This window comes from Lepus europaeus, chromosome X (genome assembly GCF_033115175.1).
Source record: "Lepus europaeus isolate LE1 chromosome X, mLepTim1.pri, whole genome shotgun sequence".
NCBI classification, from domain to species: domain Eukaryota; kingdom Metazoa; phylum Chordata; class Mammalia; order Lagomorpha; family Leporidae; genus Lepus; species Lepus europaeus.
Genome location: NC_084850.1, coordinates 59786085 through 59809338, shown reverse-complemented (window position 1 = coordinate 59809338; position 23254 = coordinate 59786085). Strand labels below are relative to the sequence as shown.

General features: G+C 38.5%; 1 protein-coding gene and 1 long non-coding RNA gene across 2 annotated transcripts in view; one reads left to right on the top strand and one right to left on the bottom strand.

Moving 5' to 3' along the window:
- Nucleotides 1-10498, bottom strand: part of WDR44 (WD repeat domain 44) — a 95765-nt gene extending 85267 nt beyond the window's left edge. The window contains exon 1 of the mRNA XM_062183836.1: nt 10013-10498. Within this exon, the coding sequence (XP_062039820.1) occupies nt 10013-10089 (77 nt within the window). The 5' untranslated portion in view covers nt 10090-10498. The remainder of the gene's footprint in view (nt 1-10012) is intronic.
- Nucleotides 10499-10689: 191 nt separating this feature from the next.
- Nucleotides 10690-18273, top strand: LOC133753735 (uncharacterized). Its single transcript, XR_009865080.1, has 3 exons — nt 10690-10773; nt 12837-12953; nt 17755-18273. It is a non-coding gene; the product is annotated as an uncharacterized LOC133753735 (long non-coding RNA).
- The last annotated feature ends 4981 nt before the right edge of the window (nt 18274-23254 follow it).

Genomic DNA, 23254 nt, shown 5'->3' with positions numbered 1-23254 from the left:
AAATCTGGGAATGAGACAATTTGATGAGGTACTGAAGCCCAAATCAATAGTGGCTCATACCCTGTGGGAGTTTCCCTTATGAACAAAGAACATACACTTTGAAATGTCTTGAACAGTATCTGAGTTTCCAGCTCTTTTAGTAGCAAGATCATTTTCTGACCTGGATGCCATACCATAATCAACTATGTCAAAGCTTAAAAGAAGGGCACAAAAATACTATGATTGTTTTAAATAGTAAATTATACATACTCAAATAGGAGAGTTAGCCTTGTCATTCTAATAATTCACACTTAAAATGTAACATAGCAAAATGTTAAAAATTTAGAAAAGTAAAGTAGAGAGGAACTTAATGTGTTAAGTTAGTAAAGTTCTACCTCTTCATGGCTATGTAACAAGTTGCTTGAGCTGTCAATATTTATCCTACCTATCACAAAAATTGTCCTATGTCACATAACTGCAAGATAATCAGGTATGATCACATGAACAAAAGAAATTTAAAACAAATTCCCAAAACTGGCTGGCATTATGGCATTACATTCTTTGCCTGTAATAATCTATAGGATGATAATGTTATTTTTCTCATTTTTTAACACATTAATCCCTGAAAAAAAGGTTGGTAACAAGGAATTGATATGAGTGCAGGATATAACCTGCAATACTTCCAAGACTTCATGTTAGTGTCTAGTAACCACAGAGTTTCCTCTTTACGTATGTATTTCAAAACAATTGTGGAAAATGGAATTAGAAGATGTTTTGGTACAAAAATGTGTAATATGTGCATATTTTTTCATAATATACATTTTCCATGAACTTTTTGAAGACCCCTTCATAGTGGGGGAGGTCAACAAGGGGTTGGGTTGAGAGACCCGAACATTAAAAAGTAGAAAAAACTGTGAAAAGAAGTGAAACACCACAGTACATGCCTACTTATACCCACCTATACTCAACTGTGCACATCTCCTTATTCTGGGATATGAAGCAACCGTTAAGATAAAAGTCAACAGGCAAGGCCTATGACCTGAGACATAATAGGGCAAGTAAAGTTCACATGAAGAAAGCAGGATTGGGGTTGGTGTTGTACTACATTGGGATAAGCTGCCACTTGGAATGCCAACATCCTGGAACTGGGCCTGGGATCCAGTTCCAGCTATTGTACTTTGGATCCAGCTTTGTGCTTATGTGCCTAGGAGGCAGCAGATGATGGCCCAAGTACTGGGTTCCTGCCACTCAAGTGGGAAACCCAGAAGGAGGTACCCTTGCTGTTGTGGCCATTTGAGGAGTGAACCAGCAGATATTAGATCTCTCTCCCTTTCTCTCTGTAACTCTTTTAAGTAAATAAATAAATCTTTTTTTTAAAGCCACTCAAATTGTTAACTACTGCAATAACCAGAAAAATGATTGATTCTCTCAGTCTCTCAATTTAAATAAAAATTTTCAGTACAGACTTAAAAGAGGTCCATGTATATTAAGTTCATCCACAGCTCATCTTCCCAGGTCAAGAGCAATGCCCGAAAGAATACTCCTACCAATTCTCTTAAGTTTGCTTGGTAAGCATGATGCCTGAGTCTAAGAAAGTTGAGGTTGAATATAACACTATACGCTATTTATTTGTTCTCTAGAAACTATGATCTGTGGTTCATAAGAATGGCCAGGGCTCAGTGAGTTTTGTATCGGAGTAACTGATTACAATTAGTGGCAGTCAAGCAGGTTTTTCATAGGTATGGCTTGTTCTGTACAGGCTTCCTACTGGAAAAAAACTCTGAAAGTTTCTATCAGAAGTTTCCAAAAAATCTTATGTTTTACCTCCAGATTTAAAAAAAAAAGTATTTATTTTTATGTGAAAGGCAGAGAGATCTTCCATCCCCCAGATTTTTCTAATTGAGCCTCCTCCTTTTAAAATTTTAAGGATCAGTGCCCTCTGGGGAAAGTAAAACTTTCTACTCTGAAGTCTATTTGCATGATTAAAGTTCTCCTTGGGATATTATCAGAATTTAGCTACAGTTTTGGGTTGATTATACTAGTTGTAAAATGAAACAATTCAAATCACGATTTAAACAAAAATTCAAGCCAAGAAGACTTCATTATTTCACTACCAAAAGTATAAACTTACAAACTTATTACAATAATCTTCTAATGTAGAAAGATCATAGTTTATGAAAACTACAAATATTTTAAAATCCTACTTTGATTTTTAAAAAATGACTTATCTATGGAAATAGATACTAATATTGGTTAAATTATTGACAGCTTAAATACCTCCAATTTAGTTAACCCAAGAAGTTAATTGTGCATATTTACAAGTTATTACATAACACAATATTAACAAGCATGAGCATGAAAAGCAAGCATTAACAAACAAATTATGTTTTCTAAATACATCTTCAATATCCTTATTTTTGGTAAGCCAAATAAACATTTTTAATCTTAAACTATTTTAGTTATATGAATTGTAAGGTTGTAAGAGATAAAAATATGAAAAGTCTTAAAATACATATAATTATTCAGTCTTTACATTTCTTTTCCTGTTTATTAAAAGGTGAAAAAGAAAGGTAATATTTCCTATTAAATTTATAAACAGTTTTCTCAAATTAGAGTGAACTGACCCAAAGGCCATCTCTCTACAACTTCCAGAAATCATTTTTGTTCAAAGTCAGATTATTTATTTGGTAGGTTCCAAGAATCAAGATGCTTTTAAATCATTTCAGCTCATTCATGATGATACTGATTCTAAAAATTGCATTTGCAAGTATATTTCCCCAATGGTCACCCTTAATCTTGAAATTAATTCTATGTGATATTACAAAGGGATAACCAACGAGGCAATGCATTCAATCTTCAAGACAATGGCTAACACTGGAACTGAGAAAATTAGTATGAGAAAATTGCTGCCTAAACATGTTTTTATTAAATTCTGTGTGTTTAAAAATGTTTGGAGACAAAAAGGTTTTGTGTATTTGAAAGCAACTGACCCTGACGGAATGCCAAATTGTAAACTGCCAGACAGCTGCAGCTGCTAATAAAATGCTAAGACTTGAAGGCTTTAGCAGAACATGATTATATGGTAATCCTAGTATCTGAGAGAGAAGGCAAAAGAGAATAACTGATAGACTGGTTGCTATAGTAACTAAGATAAATTTGTATACCGACTGGGGAAGAACATTGGGGTTGCCATCAGGTATGAGGCTTACATTATGTGTTAGGTGCTTTTTGCTCAATTTTGAATCATGAGATGACTGACTAACACAAAGACCGCTTAGTTTGAAATAAGAGAATAGAGTTCCACTTTGAAGAATCAGGAAAGCACCCAATTAAAGGGTTAGCTGGTAAGTGAAATAGCATCTGAAATGGAAGGGGAAAGCCCTTGTGAAAAGTCTTTAGAAATTAGCTTAGCTCTGGATAGAAAATATAAACACTGGTTAATTATCGATTCAATTAAATATCAGAACATCATAAAGTACCTACAATTTTATTACTTAAATTTTGTTTATAATATTTCTTACAGGTTATTAATTTCTTACAGAAAGGGATATTTAATTCACATTTTTTTGCGTTTGTGCATATCTAAAACAATACTAAATGATGAGATTTGTGTTATTTCCTGTTGTCCATGCCCAAGGACGAGGACAAGGACGCAGTCTTAAAATCTGGTCACTATACCTGCTATCGGGGCTACCTTCACCTCCTCCACCTCCACCACAACCTCCATCATCTTTCATAATCCCTCCCTAAACCTTCAGTATCACTACCACCACAACCCCTACTCTATCCCCACTGGGAAGTTACTACCAAAATTGCAAGCACAGTATGAGGAGGAAATAACCTATTCAAGGAGTTTGCTTGGCAAATTTATCTGACTTTGTCCTAATAATGAATCAAAGAGAACACATGGAGTACTATGTAAAGGTTATACATGTGTCAAATTACCAAAACTTAGCAATTATTTTTTCTAAAGACTACTACAGAACTGCACATTCTAAAACTACCTAGTTTTTAAATGCTTTACAAATCAAATATTATCTACCCTATTTTATGAAATACGTTCTCATAAAAACAGAATAAAGTTTTCAACTTACAGTTTTCAGATTCAAATTGAGCTTCCAAATTGCTACACTCATACTGACTGTCCTGCTGCCTCCATGAATCACCAGTTGACAACTGTTTTTCCCCACTTCAACATGTTATATGAATGTGATAAAAAACATCAATTATAAATATATTTCTATTAATCCACAAAGCCAACCACAGTCAAATGTAATTGATCAAATATAATCTATGATTAAATGCCAACTCTGGAACAAACTGTCTCTTTTAAGGAAATTTTCCTAAAGTAATTCACATCACAAAAATATATTTAAAGATGTATTTATTTATTTGAGAGGCAGAGTTACAGACACAGAGAGGGAAAGAGAGAGAGAAAGGTCTTCCATTTGCTGGTTCACTCCCCGAATGGCTGCACCAGCTGGGGCTGAGCCAATCTGATGCCAGGAGCCAGAAGCCAGGAGCCAGGAGCTTCTGGGTCTTCTAAGCACTTGGGCCCTGTTCCACTGTTTTCCCAGGCCATCAGCAGGGAACGGGATCAGAAGAGGAGCAGCTGGGACATAAATTGAAGTCCATATGGGATGCTGGCAGTGCAGGCACAGGCTTAATATACTCCACCATAGCGCTGGCCCCCACAAAAATATTTTTTTAAATTATAATTCATATCAATTTTCAGTTCAGAGAGAAATGCTTCTGCTTAAGTAAAGTGAGAAACTGAGGCCAGCTCTGTGGCTCAGTGGGTTAAGCCACTGGTTGTAATGCCAGCATCTCGTATCAGAGCAATGGTTCAAGTCCTTGCTACTTGACTTCTGATCCAGCTCAATGCTAATGGGCCTGGGAAATCAGCAAATGATGGCCAAGGGCTTGGTCCCTGGCATCCATGTGGGAGACTCAGCTGGAGTTCCTGGCTTCTGGCTTTAGCCTGGCTGATCCCTGCTGCTGCAGCCATTTCTTTTTTCTTTTTTTAATGATTATTATATTTACATAAACTTTCTCTTGTTTAAAAGCTTTTATTTAATGAATACAATTTTCATAGGTACTTTAGGAATAGAGTGGTTTTTCCCCCCATATCCACCCTCCCTCCCCCATGCCTGTCCCACCTTCTACTCCTTCTCCCATCCCATTCTTCTTTAAGATTCATTTTTAATTAACTTTATATACAGAAGACTAACTCTATACTAAGTAAGGATTTCAACAGTTTGCACACATACACACACAATGTAAAAACTGCTTGAGAACAAGTTTTGCAGTTCATTCTCATAGTACAACTAATTAAGGACAGAGGTCCTACATGGGGAGTAAGTGCACAGTGACTTCTGTTGTTAATTTAACAATTAACACTCTTATTTATGACCTCAGTGATCACCGGAGGCTCTTGTCATAGGCTGCCAAGGCTATGGAAGCCTTTTGTGACCACAAACTCCATCAGTATTTAGACAAGGCCATAAGCAAAGTGGAAGTTCTCTCCTCCCTTCAGAGAAAAGTACATCCTTCTTTCCACTGGGGTCTCGTTCACATAGATCCTTCATATAAGATATTTTTTGCCACAGTATCTTGGCTTTCCATGCCTATATTTCTCTCAAGGGCTTTTCAGCCACATCCGAATTGTTGCAGCCATTTCTGTCTCTCCCCCTCTCTCTGACACACTGTCTTTCAAATCATTAAATCATTTTTTAAAAGAAGCAAGAAGCTAAGTTTTCAACAAAGGCAGCTATGCAACTTTTTAGTTTTTAGACCTACGAAATCTTAGGGACAATTTGATCTCAGTTCCCATGACTTAAGATTTTGCCATTACTCCAATCTAAACATGGTAGACTGCAGTGAACATTAGATTCCTAAAAGTAAATTAAATAACACAAGTAACAATCACTGTTCTTAAATAAACTACCCTGCCACTGTTTTTCATCTTAACTCAAAGAAAATTATTGAGCAAATGTTAGGATCCTAGAATAGTCAACGTTCTCTGAAGGGCAAAGTATGAAGAAACAGTCTCCTTAGAGAGCTGCAGAGCATCTTGAAAGCTAACAGGGTAAGTGCTAGAAACCCACAGCAACAATACCCAGAAATACTTTCCCTCCTTCCACAGACATGGCAACATGGGATAAATGAGGAATTAAGAGATTTGGGTTCTAGTTCCAAATCTGCCACTAATCAGCAATGTGACACTTCTCTTTGAGCCTGGGTTTCACTTTCATTTACATGGGAGGCTGGCTAAATCATCTCTAGTCCCTTCCTACTCAAAATGTTATATTACACTCCAAGGCCTCAAAAATATTTTGGCTTCCATTAAAAAAATAGAGTGCTGAAAATGTTACTTTATTACATGGTCTCAGTGCCAGCCTTTAGTGTATGTAGGTATAATCCCCATGAGTTAGTAGGGGCATTCATCACAAATACAATTTACCCAGTAAATACTTCATTTCAAATCTATGGTCTTGAACCGTGTACCACAGGCATTAAGTTTGTTAAACTGAAAGGTAAAAAAAAAAAAAAGGAAAGATTTCCCAAGAACCAAAGTTTATCAATAAAAGCATAGTATTGAACCTCAATACAATAACATACATTTAGAGTTGGAAGGGTTCTCAAGAATGTAATCTCTTGAATTTGAAGATGAGGAAATGAAATGATTTACAGTCCAGGGCTCTATTCTACTATACCATAGTTCCCCCCCACTTATCCCCCACTATCAAAAGACAGAACAGTAGTGGAGATTACTCAAGACTAAAGAAACTGATCTGGGTTCTAGTCCTAGTTGTGTCATTACCCTGCTATGGCACCTTGGACAAGCCACTTTCCTTCTCTGGGCTTCAATTTTCATAACACCTTATATGAAGGGGTTTAACTAGATGCCCCAACTACCTGTTAACAGGCTTATAAAATCCCTATCTGACAAAACAAAAACACATATTCTTGAAAGACAAAATAGGAATTCCTAACCAAGAAAACTGAAAAGTTTGGGCTATTGGTTTCATAAAGATGCATCAGTTCAATTCAGCCAGTTGGTAAAGCATTTTACAACAGAATCTGAGGGGAGGAGTTCCCCCGCGTGTTACTCTTTTTCCTCTCCACACACAGTGTGGGTCAGCTGCAATGTACTACAAAAAAATTTCTAGACTAGGAGTCTGAAGAGCTGGTATCAAATCCCAGCTCTGCCACTTAAAAACTGTGTTTCCTAGGATAATTCTCCTAATCTCTCTGAGACTAAGGCTCCTCATATGTAATTAAGAAGGGAACCTGACCTAAAATATCATTAAAATAAAACATTATAAATGTGGTAGACATTGCAAAAAGCTGGGCAAGTAGAGATGATCTTCCACTGTGGAAAAATAGGCTACACTGGATTCAAAGGTCTTTCTCAGAAAGAAAGGAAGGAGGGAGCGAGGGCGGGAAGTATCATCATGTGCTTAAAATTGTATATATGAAATCCATGAAATCTGTTTTCTTTATATAAATAAAAAAAGAAAAAAGTCTTTCTCAAAAGTCTATTAAAAATACTGGTCTAAATCTTAACTTATTAAATTTGCTCTCAAAGAGTAGATCAACAAAACTGAAGACACTGTTGTTTTAGAAATGCAAGACATTCATACATTTTAGGAAATGGACTGCGCATTCAGATTCTGCCGATCAATAAAACATACAAGATAACTCTCAACTGCCGCCTCAGTTTATACAATTTGGTAAAATGAAATGTATACTCCCAAAACACACCATAGCAAGAAACATTTCTTAAAGTGTCCCAATTTAGTCCAGTAACCTCTTATTAGTTTACTTGGTATGCCACACCAGTTCACATCCAGGGACAGAAGATATTTCTGATAACCAAACATTGAGTGATGCCATCTGTTTCCATAACTCAAGATTTCTCACTGCATTTCTAAATTGTCAGTTGCCTGGCCAAGTCTCTGCACGGTACTTTATGCAAATGACAAAACGTGCCACAAGGGAAAGAAGAAAATGTAAATGATGCCTATATTTTTCTGTTCTCTCCACTCTGCTAGCTCTTTTCAGATGCAATTCTCAAGAAGAGTCCATTCTCTTCTAAATCCTCTAATACTGCATGGAGCTGTGAAATCCACAAACTAACCTCGGAGTTTTATCCACAGAACTCAGTATTTGGGCAGGTTAGAGTTGAAATTAGAATGCTAGGTCCCAAAGGACTTTTTAACCTTTCACCTGTTATCAAAGTGCTTGAGAAGCTGTATTATCCCATAGGGGAAGAAGTGAGTCTATCAACTCTATCAACATGACTCATTCGGCTTAGATAAGTAAAATAGTTCCAAGTTCTGTATACTTCCTCCCAAAGTAAGCACTCTGTAAAGTTAACAAATTTGCTAATGCCAAGAAAGGAAGAAGGATTTGAACAGTTGAATGTTTTCTCTGTGCCAGGTACTAGGCATTTACACAGGTCCTGATAAAACTTAACTGTCCTTTGAAATTTAACTTATTTAATCATTGAAAAGGAATGACTGCCACATAGCTCTAAATCGAAAGAATCATGAAAAAGGACTGTTACTTCCCTTCCTGACCCGATACACACCACAAATACTAAAAGACTTGGCCTCTCATTTAACCAGAGTTAACAGTTCATTACTTTGAAGGGAAAACCACACAGAAACACACACAATTAATTTCGAGGGACTCTAATGTATTTGCAAATCCAAATGTATTTCCTATCTTCTACAGCTATTAACTTGTTTCAGATATTGAACTTGAAGGAGATTTAGTGCCATCTCAAGATTTGCCACTGCCACCCAAAAGTGGTGACATGAAGGTTGATGGAACCACATACATCTGCAATCTACCAACGTACATTTCTTTCTTGCTTGCTGTAACTACTGTGTTACATACTGTGTATAATATACATTAGGTTTCAGAATAATTTCTGTAATGTATGGATAACTTAATTTGCATCAAACAGGGTATTTCTTCCACAGGGTAAGCACATGAATTGAAGCCAGTTGAACTCACAGAACTATATCAGTGATTTACACTAACATACACATTTTACCAATTCTTAAGTTCTTACAGCGGGAAAAGAACTGCGTCTACTTGCACGCATGTCCCTGAGCTCGGCAACGACGCTTTCAACACTGTTCCAACTTTGAAAAGTGGAAGAGTGGTTAAGTACGTTAAGCAGAAGTCCTGGTCAAGCAAAGCATTCCAACTCTGCACTTCCTACTCAGAATCGCCCATATTAATCACCACTAAAACATCTTGCAGAATTGGATAAAGGGCACAAAGTTGGGACTCTCCCTCCAAACAACAGATTACTCAGCACTTGTTTGTACCTCCGTAGTCGCCTGTGTATATTTATGTCCGGCTACGCTTTCAGACCGCATTCTCCCTAATGGTAAAGATCTTGTCTTCGATTTCCTTTGCCTCCTGGCATAATGGTATTTCAATAAAAACACCGCACATCAGCTAGAGGACTTTCTTAATACCCAATCTTTACCGCCCCCCGCCCCCGCTCCTTTTCGTTCTGGGTTAAGGAAAAGAGGGCGGCAAATAGGGGAGAGTTGGCAGCCACCTCTGTAACGAACAGCTAAGTTAGCGAGAAAAGGAAGAAAAAAACCTGCGAAGTGCAATTTCTACTGTCACTGCTCCTTTAATCTATGGTCCCCGAGGCCAAAACAGATGTTTGAAAGGTAAGAGCTCTGAACCGCACAAATACAAATCTCCGGCTCCAGGGAAGTAATCCGTCCCACCTCACAGAAGGCTGGACAGGACGAGAAAAGAGCTCCCACAGAGCCTCGGAGCGCTGTTCAGCACAGAAAGGGGATGGGGGTGCCCACGGTGGGCGAGTCGCCTTCGTTCCACACACGCAGCCCCATGTCGGGGTTCTGAAGTGCTCAACTGAGACTGAGAGAACAGCGGTGGCGGACACAGCGGGACCCGGGAGCGGTGGAGGGGGAGGGCTCCGGGGAAGCCAGGGACTGCGATGCCCGGCTTCTGGGCCGTAACTGCAGTTACTTACCCTACAGGGTAGCTGCCGCCTAGGTGCACATCTTCAGGGGCATCATAGAATTCCTCGGTGTCGCTTTCCGACGCCATTTATAGGACACACCCGCGAGTGAGGGGGCCGGCGCCGCCTGGAGGAAGGGTGACTCTCGTCTCCTCCTCGTTGTCCTCCACCCCGGCGAGACTGTGGGGAGTTGGGTCCCGGGTGAGGCTGAGGACGGAGTAGACGATCTAGAGTGAGAGGCCGGTTCCGGACAGGGGGCCGCCCTCAGTTGCTGGACTGCGGGAATGACCGGTAGAGCTTCGCCTGAGGAGGCGGCAGTGGGTCCAGGGACTACTGCTGCTGCTGCCGCTCCCAAGGATAGGTATACCAAGAGCCAGAGAGAAGAGGCGGTGGCTTTTCTCAGTGGGGGAGGGCGGGCGTGCCGGCGACAGCAGCTCCGATTTCTCCCGCAGCAGCAATTACAGCTGCTGGGAGAGAGCTAGTTGCCCGCAAAATACCGACGCGTTCTTTCTCTCGCGAGACTTCGGGAGGGTGGGGGGGGAGACAGTAAAGCGTGGGCGGGGCGAAGAGGTGGCGGGGGCGGTTCCAGAGAGGCAACGCTCAGATTACTTATGCCCGAGAAGCCTATCAAAACGGCGCAAGCGCGTTGAAGGCGTGGTGGTGGGGGCGGAAGTAAACGAAAAGGGAGAGGGTGAGCCTCCTGAAGGGAGGAGTCTACGACCTGCGTAGAAGCCGCGTGGTGCCGCCAGTGTGAGGTCGCTTGCTCGACGTAGGTGGGCTGCAGCTAGGCGTGTTACCTACTAACCTCTACTAATTCTTGAGTTCCAAAGAGAGATTTTCAGAGGGGTTATTTTGAGTCTTTTTTTTTCTTTTCTTCTGGTTGTGAGGAAAAGCCGTCGGGAAACATTGGTGTGGGAACTTTGGTTTGATTTTGCGTTATTATCCAAGCCCTAAGGCGTCGGCAGGTCCAGGACTGGTAGCGTTGCAGGAGTAACCCGCCCTACTCACTACAAGGTCTCTAATTGAGGTCCCTAAATACAATCCTGCTGGCCAGAAGGGTGGGTGGGGTCCGTGAGAGATACGCGGGGAGTGTCCTAGTTCTGTAGAGTAATGATGGATTTATTGCTGGAGCTGAGCCAGTGTAAGGCCTCCGGTTACTTTTTCTCCACATTTATCTGTCGCTGCTCACACTTAATGTGAGAAAAATTCTTGCATACTGCCTAAGATGTGCATCAGCCAAATGGTAAATACTGATCGAGCAGATATCATTGCAAAGCTGATCGCTAGTAACAACTGTGATCCTCGACTGCCCAATATCCAGCGATGAAAATAGCTACTTTTTAAATGCCTGAGAAGTCGTTTCTTAACAAATCCTTGGCCATCAATGTGATAACACTGACTTTCAGTAGGATCACGAAGCACATTTATTTTGCCTCACTGACATCATGACAGGCGGGGTCTTTGAGCTGTTTGTGCAGCCTTAACTGTTAAGATGGCAGCAGAAAAGACCACATTGGACCAGGGCTATGGCTTCAGAACAGCTAGAGTGAGGCTCTAGGCTTCAGCTTCTAAAACAACCAGACAAGGTCTGCTGTAGTTGGTAGACATGTGTTAAAAGAAATATCATATATGTATATTCTCTAACTCCACGGGGAGTTTAGGGTAAACACTGCAGAATCAAACATTAATTTCACAACAAAATTTATGATTTTAATAGGTGGTAAATTAATACCAGTGAATAGCCTCATTCAGTTCAGTTCAGTTACTGTTGCCTAATAAAATTTAGGATAGACCAGTTTGTTAAATAAGTTCTTTAAACAAAAACCTCTTAGTTTCCAGAGCCTTTCCGATTTCAGAATTGCAAGATTTCATCCTTGTTGAGGGTATGCCTTTTGTCAAAAAGCTAATAATGATTAGACTTTATGAGTTTTTAAACAAGATAATTAAAATATTTTTAACATCTTCACAAAAAATGTTGGTGAGGTGTGGATATGTTAATTAGCTTGACTAAATATTTCTCCAAGGTATACATCAATGGTAAACATCACATTGTATTCCCTGAATATGAGGGTACTTGTGGAAAATGAAATTGAAAGCTAAGTTTATTTTGGTGCAAAATTTTTGAAGTCTGTTTTTTCATGTACTTTTTAAAAACTCCTTGTATATACAATCATAATTTGTTAATTAAAAATAAATTAAAGGTAGGTGTTGTGGCATAACAGGTTAAGCTAGGGTTTGTGACACCCACATATCATATTGGAGTGTCAATTTGAGGCCAGGATACTCCACTTCCAATACAGCTTCCTGCTTACTATATCCTGGGAGATAGGAGCTGATGGGACAAGTGCTTGGACTCCTGCTACTTATGTGGGAGACCGAGATGAAATTCTTCAGCCTGGCCCAGTCCCTGCTGTTGTGGGCATTTAGAGAGTGAACCAATGAATTAAAGATCTCTCTCTCTCTCTCTCTCTCTCTCTGCCTTTCAAGTAGACAAAAATAAGCATTTTGAAATAATCAAGAGTTTATTTCCTAAGTGTAAAAAAGAATCTCAAAGTATTAATGTTTTAAATGTCTTTATTCAGTAAGGAGGATAGACATTTTTTCTTTATGGATTGTGGAAAAATACAATTTTATATGAAAAGATATAACCACCTGAATGTATTATCTTCCTAGTTTTCTAGTAGTGAATTTATGTGTTCCTGTAAAATAGTCTTCTTTATTTGGTAGAAATATTAACCATTTTTCTTATTAAACAAAATATTTTTAATAATACCATGTGTGGAAACAAGTCACTCAATTCAGTAAACGTACCATTTGGTGTCATGCACTGTTCTAGGTAAAGAAGACAATCTGAAGATGAAGAAGGCAACTTTCCAGTAATGGGGACAAAAATGGTATCGTAGCTTAGAGCTCTTTTTCAATATACCATACCACCTCTCTTGGACATTTTAAGGTACATTAAACATTATATTCAGAAGCAATCAAAATGGACTAGGAATTTGTTAAAATTAAAAATTTAATTGCTTTTATCAATTGTAACATGAAATGAATTGCTGAGGCTGTCAAAAAAATAGCAAACCACCCATAATTTTTAATGATGTCAAAAATATGTTTATTTTGCTTGGCACATCTGTTCTTGAGTTTTAAAGCAGCAATTTGGGGCTAGTATTGCAGCAGTGGGTTAAGCCACTGCCTGCAATGCCTGCATCCCATATAGGTGCCAGTTTGATTCCTGGCTGCGCCATTTCTGATCCAGCTCCCTGCTAATGTGCCTGGGAAGTCAGTGGAGGATGGCCCAAGTGCTTCGGCTCCTGAACTCCCTGAAGAGGCTCCTGGCTCCTGGATTCAGCCTGGCCCAGCCCTGGCCAGTGTGGCCATTTGGGGAATGAACCAGCAGATGGAAGATTGCGTTCTCTCACTCTCTCTCCACCTTTCTCTATAACTCTGCCTTTCAATAATGATTAAAAAAAAGCAGTGGATTTTAGGTTTAGTTGAATCAGTAGTTTTGAATATATTCTGCATGTTAGAAATGGATTTCTTTAATCAAACTTAATTTCATGCAAAAAATCCATCTATTTTAAAAAATAAAATCTGCTGTATTTGTAGCAGGGGAGTTCAGGTTCCTGCTTGTATGACCTTCCCTAAGTCTCCAGAGACTGCTATAAGATTCTGGTAAAAGAAAACTATTTGTTCAAAGCAGAGGTTAGTAAATTGAACCACTGGACAAATCTATCCACTGTCTGTTCTTATAAATGGTTTTATTAGAACACAGCCAGGCCTATTTTTTTATGTGTTGTATCTGGCTGTTTTCACGGCAGAGTTGAATAGTTCAGATAGAGACTGCATGACCCACAAAGCCCAAGATATTTACTATCAGGCCTTTTACAGAAAAGTCATGCTGACCTATTTCCTAGGTTACCCCAGAACTGAAAGTACCCTCAAATTAGATGATTACTTGAATTAGTTTCACAACAGAATTATATGGTGCCAAAAATCATACAAATAAAAATAAGGATAAAAGCTTTTCTCACTTGGCTCATTCCCAATGACTATAAGAATTACACAAGTCCAAGGCTAACATTGGTTTAAGGAAAATTTGTATGCTTGACTAGCTTCCTTATCTGTGTTGCAAAAACTTTTCTCTAAAGGCTGGAGGTCACAGCCATAGTATGGGACAACTTGTTTGTGGGATGCTTGCTCTCTCCTGTTGGCAAGAAAATTCTGAACTAGCTGTATCCTCCAAACGATTTTGTCCCAACCCAAAGGGTAATCACTCAGAACATCAATGTCCCTGGTTCATGGTAATGCGTGTAACCTTTTGCTACAAACAAGAACTAAAGTGAAAATTGTCTTATGTATAGGGTTTGGTGATGTGAGACACAATATTGACTTGAAAAGAATTAATATTGCAATTTATGTGAGTTTCTATGAATTTTGAAGAATTACAATCCATAAAAAATCATTCTCAAACTGACCCAGATTTGTTAGGGCCAAGATAAAATTTTGTGATCATCAACTTTCAATGATCTATTTGAAAGATCAGTTGTGTTATAGATTATAACAGTAAATATTCAAATAATCATTTCAATTTGACTTTGGAAGCTTGATAATCATCTTTAGATTTAGCCAGTATACTTTCTTAATGATGGGTAATTTATGTTAATATTAACATGAGTTTCCAATCTCTAGGCACTTAAAAGCTGTAAGTAGAGAAAGATAGTCTAGAAATATATTAAGAGATGCAAAAAAGCCAGCCTGGGATCTAAAATGTGGTATTATTAGGTAATAGAATATTATGTAGCCATTACTGTTCAGGACTCTGGTAGAAAGCTAACTGGAATGATCTTAAACAATAAAGGAAATTTATTAGATTATGTAATCAAATAAGACTTCTATTACACTTGCTTATTCCATTATGATTTATATATTGGAAAACAATATGAGCATAAGGTGAATTTTTTCCATCTGCTGCTATGAGATTTCATCAGCCAGAAACACTAGGTGCAAGCAGAAATGTACGTTCAGCTGAATCAAGCCACATAGGAATACATAAAACTTACACACATACCTCACATTTACCAGCTACTTTATTTCATTGTGTATGTGTTTTAAGTCCCACCCATCACATTTGGTGTTATAACTTTTGATTTGATTTTAGATAACTCTCTTTCCACCATTTCATAATAACTCATAAGCTACATGCAACTCTTCTGATAAGTTCCACAAGCAAACTTCAGGTCTTTAAAAAAAATAAAGTAACATTTATTATAGAATGTATAGATTTTCTACCCATTTAACATATTTAAGATTCTACCATTTCTATTAGGTTCATATATTTCTGTATATATACTATAAATTAAATGTTGTTAAAAGACTTATTCATTTATGTGAAAGAATTATACAGAGAGAAGGAGAGAGAGAGAGAGAGAGAGAGAGAGAGAGAGAGATCTCTTCTGTCTGCTGGTTCACTCCCCTGATGGCTGCAAAGCCAAGGCTGGGCCAGGCTGAAGCCAGGAACTTCTTCCACATCTCCCACATGGCTGGCAGGGGCCCGAACACTTGGGCCATCTTTTGTTGCTTTTCCCAAGCTATAAGCAGGGAGCTGGATCAGAAGTGGACCAGCTGGGATGTGAATTGGTGCCCATCACAAGTGGAGGCTTAACCTATTACACAATGATGCCGGCTCCCAGATTGAATTTTTGAATTCTGTGCCCCTAGCCCCATTTTCACTATAAAGCCTATGGTTTTTCTTAAACAATTTTGTATAGCAGAATGATTTTTAGGTATGCATGTATATCGCCTTATGCTAGAACTGATGGTAGTCATATGAAGTGACTTTCAAGTATGGGTAAATCAAGGCTTCAGATAAATCAGTGCTTTGTTTCTAACTCTCATCTTTGCTCATCTCTTATCTCTGTTTATTGTTATATGCTGGCTTCAATTTTTGTATTGCAGACAACTTCCTTCTTAGAGAAAATGGCAACAAGCAACTTCAGCTTATTATGTCTTAATAACTCTCAATCCCCAAGGAAGCAAGACTTTTTTCCAGTGTTTATACAGGCATACTTCATTTTATTGCATTTCACTTTGTTGCAACTTACAAATGTTGTACATTTTAGAAATTGAAGGTTTGTGACAACCCTGTGTCAAGGCAGTCTATTGGCACCATTTGTCCAATAGCATGTGCTTACTTCATGTTTCAGTGTCACATTTTGGTAATTCTCACAATATTTCAATCTTTTTCATTATTATTACATCTGTTATGGAGATCTGTGATCAGTGATCTCTGATGTTACTCTTATAGTTATTTTGGGGGACCACAAACTGCATCCACATAACACAGTGAATTTAATAGATAAATGTTGTAACTCTCTCCCTCTCCTTGGGCTTCCCTATTTCCTGGGACACAACAGTATTGAAATTGGGCCAATTAAACCTACAAAGGCTTCTAAGTATTCATGGGAAAGGAAGATTTGCAAGTCTTTCCCTTTAAATCAAAAGCCAGAAATTATTATTCTTAGTGAGGAAGGTATGTTGAAAGCCAAGCTGGGCCAAAAATTAAACTTGTCCTGAAGTAGTTAGCCAAGCTATAAATGCAGAGATAAATTTCTTAAAGAAAATTAAAAAGTGCTACTCCAGTAAACACATGAATGATAAGAAGCAATCCTATTGCTGATATGGAGAAGTTCTTAGTGGTCTGGATAAAAGATCAAACCAGCCACAACATTCTCTTAAACCAAAGCCCAATCCCGAGCAAAGCCCTAACTCTTGAATTCCATGAAGGTTGAAATATATAAGGAAGTTGCAGAAGTTTGAGCTAGCAGAGATTAATTGACTCATGAGGTTTAAGAAAAGAAGCCATCTCCATAACAAAAGTACAAGGTGAAGTAGCTAGTGCTGATGTATAAACTGCAGCAAGCTATCCAGAAGACCTAGCCAAGATAACTGATGAAGGTGGCTACACTAAACAACAGATTTTTAATGTAAATGAAACAGCCTTATATTGAAAGAAGATGCCATCTACGACTTTTGTAACTAGAGAAAGTCAATACCTGGCTTCAAAGTTTTCAAGGATAGGCTGATTTTCTTGTTAGGGCCTAGTGCAGCTATTGTCTTTAGGTTGACGCCAATGCTCATTTACCTTTATGAAAGTTCTAGGGCCCTTGATAATTATATTGTCTACTCCGCCTGTGCTGTATCAATAGAACAAAACCTGGATGACATATCTGCTTATAATATGTTTTTTTTTTCTTTTTTTTTTTTTTTTTTTGGACAGTCAGAGTGGACAGTGAGAGAGAGAGACAGAAAGAAAGGTCTTCCTTTTTCCATTGGTTCACCTCCCAATGGCCACTGCGGCTGGCGCGCTGCGGCCGGCACACCATGCTGATCCGAAGCCAAGAGCCAGGTGCTTCTCCTGGTCTCCCATGCGGGTGCAGGGCCCAAGCACTTGGACCATCCTCCACTGCACTCCTGGGCCACAGCAGAGAGCTGGACTGGAAGAGGGGCAATGGGGACAGAATCTGGTACCCCAACTGGGACTAGAACCCGGGGTGCCAGCGCTGCAGGCAGAGGATTAGCCTATTGAGCCATGGTGCCAGCCTATAATATGTTTTAACAATATCTTAAGCCCCCTTTTAAGACCATACTGCTCAGACAAAAAGATTCCTTTCAAACTATTACTGCCCATTGGCAATACTCCTGATTATCCAAAAGCTCTGATGGAGATGTGTAACAAGGCTCTTGTTTTATTCCAGGCCTACTCAAATAACATCAACTCTGCAGTCCATGGGTCAAGTTGTAATTTCAACTTTCAAATCTTATTATTTAAGAAATACATTTTATAAGGCTATAGCTGCCATAGTTAGTGGTTCTTCTGAGGGATCTGAGCAAAGTAAATTGAAAAACTTTTAGAAAGAATTAACCATTCTGGGTGCCATTAAGAACATTTGTGACCTATGAGAGGAGGTCACAATATCAGTATTAACTGGAGTTTGGAAGAAGTTGGTTCTAACCCTCATGGATGACTGAGAGATTCAGGACTTCAGTGGAAGAAGTAACTGCAGATGTGGTGGAAACAGCAAGAGAACTTGAAGTGGAACTTGAATATGTGACTGAATTGCTGCAATTTCATGATAAAACATTAATGGATAATTAGTTGCTTTTTATGAAGGAGCAAGGGAAGTGGTTTATTTTTTTTAAAATGATTTATTAATTTAAAGAGTTATTGAGAGGGAGAGAGAGAGCGAGAGAGCTCGTCTATCCTCTGGTTCACTTCCCCAAATGGCCACAATAGCCAGGGCTGGACCAGGTCAAAGCCAGGAACTAGGAGCCTCATGTGGGTCTCCCACATATGTGGCAGGATCCCAAGCACTTGGGCCATCTTCCACTGCTTTTACCAGGCCATTAGCAGGGAGCTGGATTGGAAGTGGAGCAGCTGGAACATGAACCGGTGCCCATATGGGATGCCAAAATCACAGGCAGCAGTTTTACCCACTATGCCCCATCACTGGCCCCAGAAAGTGGTTTCTTGAGCTAAAATATACTTCTGGTGAACATTGTTGAAATGACAACACAAGATTTAGCGTATTAGACAAGCTTAGGTTTTTTTTTTAAAGATTTATTTATTATTTATTTGAAAGTCAGAGTTAAAGAGAGGAGGAGTCGATCTATAAGGCAAACTTCATTGTTGTCTGATTTTAAGAAATTGCCATGAACATGCAACCTTCAGTAACCACCACCTGACAGTCTGCAGCCATCAAGATTGAAGGAAAGCCCTCCATTGGCAAAAAGATTACAAGTTGCTGAAGGCTTAGATGATCATTAGCATTTTTAGCAATAAAATGTTTTTAAGTTAAGGTATATACATTATTGTTTTATATATAATGCTATTGTATACTTCATAGGCTACAGTACAGTGTAAACATAACTTTTATATGCAGTTGGAAATTAAAAGAACTAGTGTGAGTGCTTTAATACAGTATTCATTTTATTGTGGTTTGGTTCCTGCAATACTTGTATCTCTGACGTTTGCATGTATACTAAATCTCGGGAATATTGGTTGGTTTTAGGAAGGCTATCTAGCTAGGGCTGTAGAGAACTCTTATTTGTCAAGCCTATGTCAGCTCCTTCCCTGCCACACACCAAGTTGAGAGAGGTTATTGTGATTATTTTTGTCACTAGGACAACATGGAGTATATAATGGGTGGTTTTTCTAAGAAAAGGATACTAGCAGACAGGAACAGCATACTTACCATGTTATTAAGGGATAAGTCTCTATATTCATTGACATGACAAGAGCTCATGAGATGTTAAATGAAAACAGATGTTACAGAATTCTGCATTTGGACTAATCCCATTCATGTAAATAATTTATGTATCTATATATGTATAGCTATGAGTACAGAGAATGCTGGAAGAATATTCCCAAGGGCTTGTTGTTGAGTGTCTCTGGTTGTGGATTAAAACAAAAATAAAGGACTTGTGCCATATTTGTACCTATGGGTAACAATTGCATTTATTTTGGTAAATGTTTATTACTTTGTAAACAAGGGGAAACTATTAAAATATATAATGTATCATATATGAGGTAGACTTATACATAAAATTAAAAGTTGGGCTTCATTTTCAACATAGTGTATAACTGTTAAGTCCTGAGCCCATTGTAGATATCGTTGTTAGTTTTTGTTACAGGTAATCAAGTACCACCAAGAAACTGAATGTGGAACAAATACTCAAAGAAGCAAATATTGAGATTTAATTAGTCTACTACTAAAAAGTCATTGTATGCTCTGAAGGCCTGACAAAGAGAATGAATAATGGTAACTTCAAAAGTACCTGTGAAATGATGGACTAATATGGAATTTCTCAATCAAGGTATATTATAATTTAAATAACATGGATTAAGCATAATTTTGTTTTTCAAAGCAATAACAGAATATATGCCCTGACAAAAAGAGAGATAAGCAAAGATGTGAATTTATTTTTTTTAAACTTTTATTTAATGAATATAAATTTCCAGTGTACAGCTTATGGATTACAATGGCTTCCCCCTCCCATAACTTGCCTCCCACCCGCAACCCTCCCCTCTCCCGCTCCCTCTCCCCTTCCATTCACATCAAGATTCATTTTCAATTCTCTTTATATACAGAAGATCAATTTAGTATAAAGATTTCAACAGTTTGCACCCACATAGACACACAAAGTGAAACATACTGTTTGAGTACTAGTTATAGCATTAAATCACAATGTACAGCACATTAAGGACAGAGATCCCACATGAGGAGCAAGTGCACAGTGGCTCCTGTTGTTGACCCAACAAATTGACACCCTAGTTTATGGCACCAGTAACCACCCTAGGCTGTCGTCATGAGTTGCCAAGGCTATGGAAGCCTTCCAAGTTTGCTGACTCTGATCATATTTAGACAAGGTCATAAAAGACAGAGTGAGGATAGTAACCAATGATCCTAAGAGTGGCATTTACCAGGTCTGAACAATTCTACAGCATTAAGTGGGGAAGAAGACAATCAGTACACACAGGTTGGGAGTAGAGCCATTGGTGGTAGAGTAGAGGTTATGATTACAAAGGAATGAGGCCCAAGTGCGCTAGACAGGGTCTAGAACAAAGGACAGAGTCATTATTAGAGGAGCTAAGAAAGGTGCTGTCTAAGCTACAAATAATTTTTCTGATTAAGAGGCAAATAGAACCTGATAGAAGGGGCTTGATAATAATCTGGTGGGCTTTAGGCCTTGTAAGTTAAGAGGCCCAGACCTATCTATCTCTTCACATGGGGTATATCCTAAGGGAGGTGTGAACCTCCTAGGGGAAGGCACTCTGTTGACTTTCATTACTTGGCTGGGCTGGGAGGAGAGCTGGCCAGGTAAAGGCAGGGGGCATCTCTAACAAGAAATTTACAGTTCTGCCTGCAATGTTGCTGACCCTACTTGACCATCCCCTCAGCTGCAGTGGTCACTTTGGAAGTTGGGCTGAGTGAAGGGCTTTTCAGCTTAGAGCCAATAAGATCTGTGGCTCTGACCTGGGCATCCTTCGACTCCAGGGCAGGTCCATTTCCAGTGATCCAACTCTTGGCAGAGCTGCCAGGGCTCTTCACAAGCTGACTTCTGCTGAAGCCCAGGCTTACCACATTGAAAGCCACTGCAGTGGACTGGCCTGTTGGGTCTCCTTGAGGGCAGATCACTCTACAGATCAGCCATTAATAGGCCTGCCACCCATTGCTTCTGATGCCTAGCTTTCTTTTCCTCCTGGTTTGTGTTAAAGCAGACCAGAGGATGCAAGTCAAGGAGCGCCCGTGTCCCATCTCGAATCTTCGGTGGCCTGAACTACAAGTCTATAGTCACAGGCATGTTCTGTAGTAGTTTTTCTAAGGTAGACAATGCCCATGAGGAAAATTATATTCTCACTTTAAAACTTTCTTTCCCTTTGGTCTGAAAGGGAGGTTTGTTCTACTTACTGTATACTTTGCTGATGGCAAAGTGAATCTAGCTATGAGATTATTATTTAAGCTCTTATTTTGGCTATGCTATTACAGAAAAATGTTAGCCATCTCTTTTATAAGGTCTAAAGATTAAATTGTGCGTCCTACAGATTCCTTCATAATAGAATTAGTTTCCTACCTTGAAGAGAATAGAGAAATGAAAGAACAAGTTGGGCTTAGAATAGAGAAATGAGGGAGCAAGTCCTAGATCGCTTGCTGACAATATCAATATCACATGAATACTTAGCAAACAGTTTCAACCATTAGATAACAACTTAAGAAAACACTTACCAGAAGGTCCAATGCCTTCTATAAATTTTAAGAATCATGTATTTGAAAACACCTCTTAAATATCTAACATGGTGTAGTTTGTTTAGCCAGTAAACTTAAGCACAACCATATAAAATGTTTTGAGTTTCTTTCTACCAATAAGTTTAAAACATATGATACACAGATTCAGGTCACACAAATTAAAATGTATCTTTGATTGATTTTAGCAGCTTAAATTTATGGACAATCTTATCTATAAGCCATTTAAAATAAAACTCTTAATAAAATTTCCCCATGTGGACATACAATATGTACACACATAGAACATAACATAATAGACCAATATAGCAATTTTAATAATAGCTTTTAAAATCTTTAACTCTTTTTGTAGATTGCCAATTGTTTTGAATTGCCTTTTGTTTTTAGTAAGCTCAGTTAACCATACTTTCTCTCAGTTGGTACTCTTAATACATTATTGGCTTCATCTGTTTACAGAGCCATCCCAAAGCACTGAATACAACAAAAGTGGCTGGAAAAAGTCCATAGGAACCTATAGGAGGACAGCTAAACACAGAACCAACAACGCTTTAGTTTTATGAGCAGTAAATCATATATAACTGTGGATGACAAAAGACTTTAAATTGCCAGGTTTAAAATTATAAACTCATCAACCAACAAGAGGCACTTGCTTACTTCACAGTATTTTTGAAAGCACCTGTAGGATTTTACAAGTATTTAACCCTTTAGGCCTCTGGGGCTTTCTCATTAAGATAACTATCATGTCTAGTAACACAAGATCATTAGACTTTTTAATTCTCAAACATTTGTATTAATAGCATTTTCCATTATAGAAACTTAAAGTTTGGTACCACATCACATCTTGACAGTACTTCTACTATAATCCAAATAGCCTGATTAGTTGGTGTCTCTATAAGATGAGAGACATAGGTCCTTCGATTTTTTCAGTTGGGCCCAAACTGGAATAACCAAAGTCCAGGATTTATTGGAAATTTTAGAGACCACATTGTTTGAAACTTTGATTTTTTGAATGCCTGTCAAGAATGCCAAGAAGGCTCAAAATCCAAAACATCTGGTTGAAATAGGATTCCTTAAAATCATGACATAACATAGACCAAATTTGTTACAAGGTGATTATTCAAATCTTTGAAAATAACCACATATTTAAATAACCCATAGCTCTTAATAAAAATTCAGCTGTTTTTGAACAATTAGAATTTAACAGACATCAAGAGAACATAATAGATTACTTTAACACATTGCTTTAACAGAGCATCAGAGTTTAATTCTATGTCAAAGAGAAGTTGAGCTTCCTGTGATCTTTTGCTGTGAGGTTTCCTTCCTTTACCTTCTTTCATATTGGTGACCATGTTTCTGTGTTTCTGTGTGTAACACATCTTTAAGCATCTTTTGCAGGGCAGGATGAGTGGCAACAAATTCTTTCAGTTTCTGTTTGCTATGAAAAGTCTTAATT